Source organism: Megascapheus bottae, chromosome 38 (genome assembly GCF_031878675.1).
Source record: "Megascapheus bottae isolate mThoBot1 chromosome 38, mThoBot2.hap1, whole genome shotgun sequence".
NCBI classification, from domain to species: Eukaryota; Metazoa; Chordata; class Mammalia; order Rodentia; family Geomyidae; genus Megascapheus; species Megascapheus bottae.
The window spans coordinates 3,909,760-3,915,759 of record NC_143546.1 but is presented as its reverse complement, the minus strand read 5'-3'; the positions used below and the strand labels follow the sequence as shown (position 1 = coordinate 3,915,759).

Genomic DNA, 6,000 nt, shown 5'->3' with positions numbered 1-6,000 from the left:
GCAAGTGGTAGAGCTCTAGCCTTGAGAAAGTCCAAGGACAGTGCTCAGGCCCTGAGCTCAAGCCCAGGACTGGCCAAAAAAAAAAAAAAATCACTGAATCATTGACATACTGGGGGGGTCCATGAGGGTAGAGAAGCAGGGAAGAAGAAAGGGGGAATCACCCAAGATGGGAAGACTATGTGCAGACCCCATAAACCTTTCCAAATCTCTCTCAGAATTGTTCTGCTAATTCTACTTTGCTATTACCATTCAATTGCGGTTTAATTATTTGTTAGTTCTATTGTGCATACACATGTATAGGTGTGTGGGTTTCTTTTGAGATAGAGCCTTGCTGTGTAGCCCAGGCCAGAGCTGAAGCGCGTAGCAGAGGCTGGCTTTGAACTCCCGATCCTCTTGCCACTTCTCCTTCTGAGTGCAGGAATATAGCTGTGTAATCTCATACACAGCTTTAGTGTGTGTATCTTATATTGCCCTTAAAATAGACTGTAAACTGTGATCGCTCAGCTTTCAGAGGATTTGCTTTCACCACTCACCTCAGCTCCTTCCTTTTACCTTGCACCCCTTGAGTAGTTCACCTTGCATTTTATTCTGTCACTGTATCGCCACAATATGTTGCATGCATTCCTGTGGCCCAGTGAATTTACGTCTGATGACCTTGGGTGTGTCTTTCCCACGTATCTCTTGCAGCTCTCCCTTTGAGAGTATTGGTAGAGTTATTGCATTTCTGAAATATCTGTCTGTTGCACTTGATTTCGAACAATAGTTTAGGTAGGTATAAATTACTAATTTTTTCTGAAAGTTTTTTGTGGGAATTGTTCCTCTGACTTCATATTGAATGTTGGTATAAGGAAGTTAGAAGTTAATAGCTTATTATCAGCCGTTGAACTGAAAGCCTTTGTGTTTGGCGGGTACTGTACTACTTTAGCCATGCCTTTTGTCCAGCCTTTCGCTAGTTATTTTGGAAATGGACTCTCTAAGATTATTCTTCCCTGACTGGCTTTAAACTATAATCTTCCATATCTCACCCTCCTGAGTAGATTTACAGGCGTGAGCTGCCAGGCCCTGAGTTCAAGCCCCACAACCAACCAAAAACAAATTTAAAAACTGTACGTAAGTTGGGTGCTGGTGGCTCATATCTATAATTCTAGCTACTGAGGAGGCTGGGGTCTGAGGATTGTAGTTTAGGCCACCAAAAGCTGGAAGTAGGGACGTGGCTCAGGTGATATAGCACTAACGATGAGTTTTTTTTTTTTTTTTTTTTTTTTTTAAAAAACCTCAGAGAAAATTCAAGAGATCAGGTCCTGCTTCAAGCCCTAGGGCTTGCTTACAAATACATGTGTGTGCGTGTGGACACACACATATACACCCACATGCGTACACATAAATGACACTGGTGTGGGAGGGGAACCACGGGGAACGATGGTGTAGGATCATTTAAGATGGCAGCCAGGGAAGAATAGTCTCAGAGAGTCCATTTCCAAGATAAACCAAGACGGTGTTGCTTGTCTTTCTCCCTGCTAACCAGGAAACATGCTCTCGTACCATATAGTGATCCAAACGCATAGCCCGCTGACGTCAGATAGGCTTTTCTGGATGGGATAATAAAGTTAAATATTGGTTTATGTGGGTGAGCCTGGGACCATTACCTGAGACTCAGGGGTGCTCTGTCTTCCCTCACAGCGCTGTTATCTGCAATCACCCTCATAAAAATCTCAAAGCAAGCAAACCAAAAAAAAAAAAAAGTTTCCTCTCCGAGCAAGTTTGCCTTCTGCTGCATCTCTGCCTTCCGCATGGCATGAAGGCAGCTGCACAGGGCCACACGGCCTGTCATCTGTCCTGAACTCAGCCAGCAGTGTGGGCATAGCTGGGGACCCCAGAAAGCAGAGCCCCACTCCCCGCCCGTGTAGAGGGCTGCAGCACGATGGGCACACCCCCACCCTGCCCGTGGGCCCAAGCAAGCTGGTGTGTCTGCACGCCCCTGCCTTCCTGTGCATAAAAACAAATGCCGCAGGGGCCTGGAGCGTGGCTTAGTGGTAGAATGCTCGCCTAGCAGGCGCAAAGCCCTCACTACCACATACACAGAAAAAGCTGGAAGTGGTGCCGTGACTCAGATGGTAGAGTGCCATCCTTGAGTAAAAGCAGCTCAGGGACAGTGCCCAGGCCCTGAGTTCAAGACCCAGGACTGGTCCCCCCCCCAAAAAAAAAATGGCTGCTCAGGGCTGGGGCCAGGTAGATAGACGCAGGGCTGGGAGGGAAGGATGTGGCGGGAGTGCAGGGAGGGGGAGGCATTCATTTCTGTGCTGGGCCCCAGGACAGTTAAACAGTCCAGACCGGTCACTGGGTGAGAGCAATTTCCTGCCTTGTTTATTTGAGCCTGATTGTTTTCCTTGTGAGCACAGGCGCTGTGTGTCCCCAGCAGCAGGGCCCTCTCCTTCACTCTACATTTCTCCTGGCTGTCCATCAGCTCGGAGCACGCAGGGCCCAGCACAGTGGCCCTACTTATCCTCACCTGGTCTTCTTTTCCTCGTCTCCCGCAGGCATTTGGCTTTATGTCTCGAGTGGCCCTGCAGGCGGAGAAGATGAACCATCACCCGGAATGGTTCAACGTGTACAGCAAGGTAATCCACTCCTCTGGTGTACAGCACGGTAACCCAATCTGCGTGTGTGTACAGTAAGGTCACCAGTCTGTTTGTGTCCAACTTTTCCATTATAGACTTCAAGAACCTGGCTTGGGGCGTGGAGTATGGCGTAGTGGTAGAATGCTCCCCTAGCATTCACAAAGCCCTGAGTTTGATTCCTTGGTACCACACAGGAAAAAGCTGGAAGTGGAGCTGTAGCCCAAGTGGTAGAGCTCTAGCCTTGAGAAAGCTCAGTGACAGTACCCACCCAGGCCCTGAGTTCAAGCCCCAAGATTGGCAAAAACAGACATCATCAAAAAGCCTCTTGGGTTCTCTCTCTTTTTTTTTTTTTGCCTTGTTTTTGTGCAGCTTATTGCCTCCGTGCTAAGAAATTAGCATTCTATCACTGGGTCTCAGCAAACCCACTTGTTCCAGCAAGCGAGTAACCAGTTTTAGGACCACTGGTAAGAATGGCGAACGATTTCATGCTGGCCTCCTAGAATGAATACGAGAATGCTGGGCCAAATTATTCTTAGACCCCAGCCACTGGGGAAACTCGGAACTGAGAGTGATGTCTCGAAGGAAATGGTAGCAAATAGGACACTATGGCCCTGTTAATCTCATTGTTCTGTCCATAACATTTATTCAGCGCTGCAGACACAGGGCAGACCACGGGAAGTTTAGAGCACCGGGAGGAGAGGCTTGTCCCCTGAATGTGTCTTTGTCTTGTGGTCACTTGTGTGGAATGTCTGTCATCCAGATTCTTTGAGGAGTCATATTTTCTTTATGTCCACTTAAAAAAGAGGAAATTCTACTGTGTTAGCAATTTTCTTTTGTTTTTTTTTTGGGGGGGGGAGGGCCAATTCTGGGGCTTGAACTCAGGGCCTGGGAACTGTCCTTGAGCTCCTTTGGAGCCACAGTGCCACTTCCAGCTTATTTTCTGTGATTAATTGTAGATAAGGGACTTTCCTGCCCTGGCTGGTTTTGAACTGTGATTCTCAGATCTCAGCCTCCTGAGTGGCTAGGATTACAGGTGCCTGGCTCATGTTTATAATTCAAAAGTAAAAGTATCCTAGGGGCCGGGAGTTTGGCCTAGTGGTTAAAGTGCTTGCCTAGCATGCATGAAGACCCGGGTTCGATTCCTCGGTACCACATACATAGAAAAAAGCCAGAAGTGGTGCTGAGGCTCAAGTGGTAGAGCTCTGGCCTTGAGAAAGTCCAAGGACAGTGCTCAGGCCCTGAGCTCAAGCCCAGGACTGGCAAAAAAAAAGAAAAAGTATCCTAATACAAGGATGATTTTTTTCTTTCCTGGTTGGCCCCCCCTTTCTCTTTCTCTCTCTCCCCTTCTCTCTCTCTCTCTCTCTCTCTCTCTCTCTCTCTCTCTCTCTCTCTCTCTCTTTCTCTCTCTCTCTCTTTTTGTCAGTCTGGGGTCTTGAACTCAGGGCCTAAGCACTATCCTTGGCTTTCTCAAGGCTAGAGCTCTGCCACTTGAGCCACAATACCACTTTTTCTATGTATGTGGTACCACAGAATCGAACCCAGGTCTTTGCACATGCACTATACCACTAGGCTAAACTCCTGACCCTTTTTTGTTGTTGTTGTTATTGTTGTTGTTATTGTAAAGAGGCAGTGTTCTATATAAAACACTCCAACCCTTTTTCAACTAATTGGTGCTAATAAAACATAACAAAGGGGCCGGGAGTTTGGCCTAGTGGTTAAAGTGCTTGCCTAGCATGCACGAAGACCCGGGTTCAATTCCTTGGTACCACATACATAGAAAAAAGCTGGAAGTGGTGCTGAGGCTCAAGTGGTAGAGTTCTAGCCTTGAGAAAGTCCAAGGACAGTGCTCAGGCCCTGAGCTCAAGCCCAGGACTGGCAAAAAAAAAAAAAAAAAAAAAAAGAAAAAGAAAAACGTAACAAAGAAAATCCACAATGTACTATATCTTCCTCTTCCCTTATTTGGAAGTATGCTTTCCTAACATGTTACATTTGGTAACTTGATTTTCTCAGTGGCCTGAATATAACCAGTATAATTAAAATTATTGGAGTTCAAATGGAAATAAGTGGTTCTTCTTCCCCCTTCCCCACCCCCTCCCAAGGAACAAGACTTTGCAGCCCTGGCAGCTGAATTCTCTCATCAGATATTAAAGCCTTTTTATCCCTGGCATTCACTAGGTTTATTCGTGACGTTAGTGTTTTCTAAATTGTTTAATCCCTCCGGTCTCAAGTGTGATTGTTGGATAATAGATTGACTTCTGAGCCACCCAAGGAACATTCCAGGAGTTTAAAAACTGGCTTTTCCTTTCCTTAGGTCCAGATAACGCTCACCTCCCATGACTGTGGCAGGCTGACCAAGAGAGATGTGAAGCTGGCACATTTTATTGAGAAAGTAGCTGCCACAGCGTGACTACTCCTTTGCATGTGTGGAGATGTGCAGAGCACGCGTGCAGTGGCGGTGGAGGGCAGTCCACACCAACAGACTACAACGTAAAATAGCTGGCCTTTTTTTTTTTAATGTTTTGTATAATCAGTGCTCAAATACAAAATGATGGAAACCGGAGCCTGGGGTATTTTTTATTACATCTATTCACATATGTACGATAAACGAACCCAGGTTATTAATAAATCTTAGAGAAGCCTTATTTCTAAAGATCAGACATTGGGATTAGAGGAATGTTTATACGTTTTATAATTCTGAAATTCAAACTCATGACTTTACAGATGTGTTAGAGAGAATAGGTATGCATTAGAAAAAGAATCATACTGGATTTATATAATAGTTCTTAGGAAGCTAAAGTTACTTTGTATTTTAGCTACTGTTACGACTTATGTAATTAATTATAACACAAAAGTCAGAAAATTTGAGAAAACTGTCTTGGTTGTGTGTGTGTGTGTGTGTGTGTGTGTGTGTGTGTGTGTGTGTGTGTGCGCACATGCCAATACTGGAGTTTGAACTCAAGACCTGGGTGCTGTCCCTTAGCCTTTTCTGCTTGAGGCTGTCATTTGAGTCACATTGCCATGTCCCACTTTTTGCTGGTTAACTGGAGATAAGATTCTCACAGACTTTTCTGCCTGGCCTGGCTGTGACCCTCAGATCTCAGCCTCCTGAGCAGTGTGGATTATAGTCGTGAGGCATTGGTGCAGGGCCCCGGGTTACGATTTTTTTGTTGTTGAAGGAGAAGGCAAGCTTGCAGGAAGCCACACTGGCGCAAGCGCCCCGGCCACTGTTGGACTCACAGCTCGAGGAGGGAGCGAGGATGTTTTTCAGCATTCGCAGGTTGTGACCCCTGAACCCTGACTCCACAGCTCCAAGGCTTAATGAGGCTCATTTTTGTAAGACATCCAACTGCACAGGCCAAAGAATGACTCTGTGAGAGGCGGC

At 46.2% G+C, this 6,000-nt stretch overlaps 1 protein-coding gene across 1 annotated transcript in view; it reads left to right on the top strand.

Annotated features, from left to right (window-relative positions):
* Positions 1 to 5,178, top strand: part of Pcbd2 (pterin-4 alpha-carbinolamine dehydratase 2) — a 48,973-nt gene extending 43,795 nt beyond the window's left edge. Inside the window, exons 3-4 of the mRNA XM_090325451.1 lie at positions 2,538 to 2,618; positions 4,930 to 5,178. Coding sequence (XP_090181577.1) covers positions 2,538 to 2,618; positions 4,930 to 5,025 — 177 coding nt within the window. The 3' untranslated portion in view covers positions 5,026 to 5,178. The remainder of the gene's footprint in view (positions 1 to 2,537; positions 2,619 to 4,929) is intronic.
* The last annotated feature ends 822 nt before the right edge of the window (positions 5,179 to 6,000 follow it).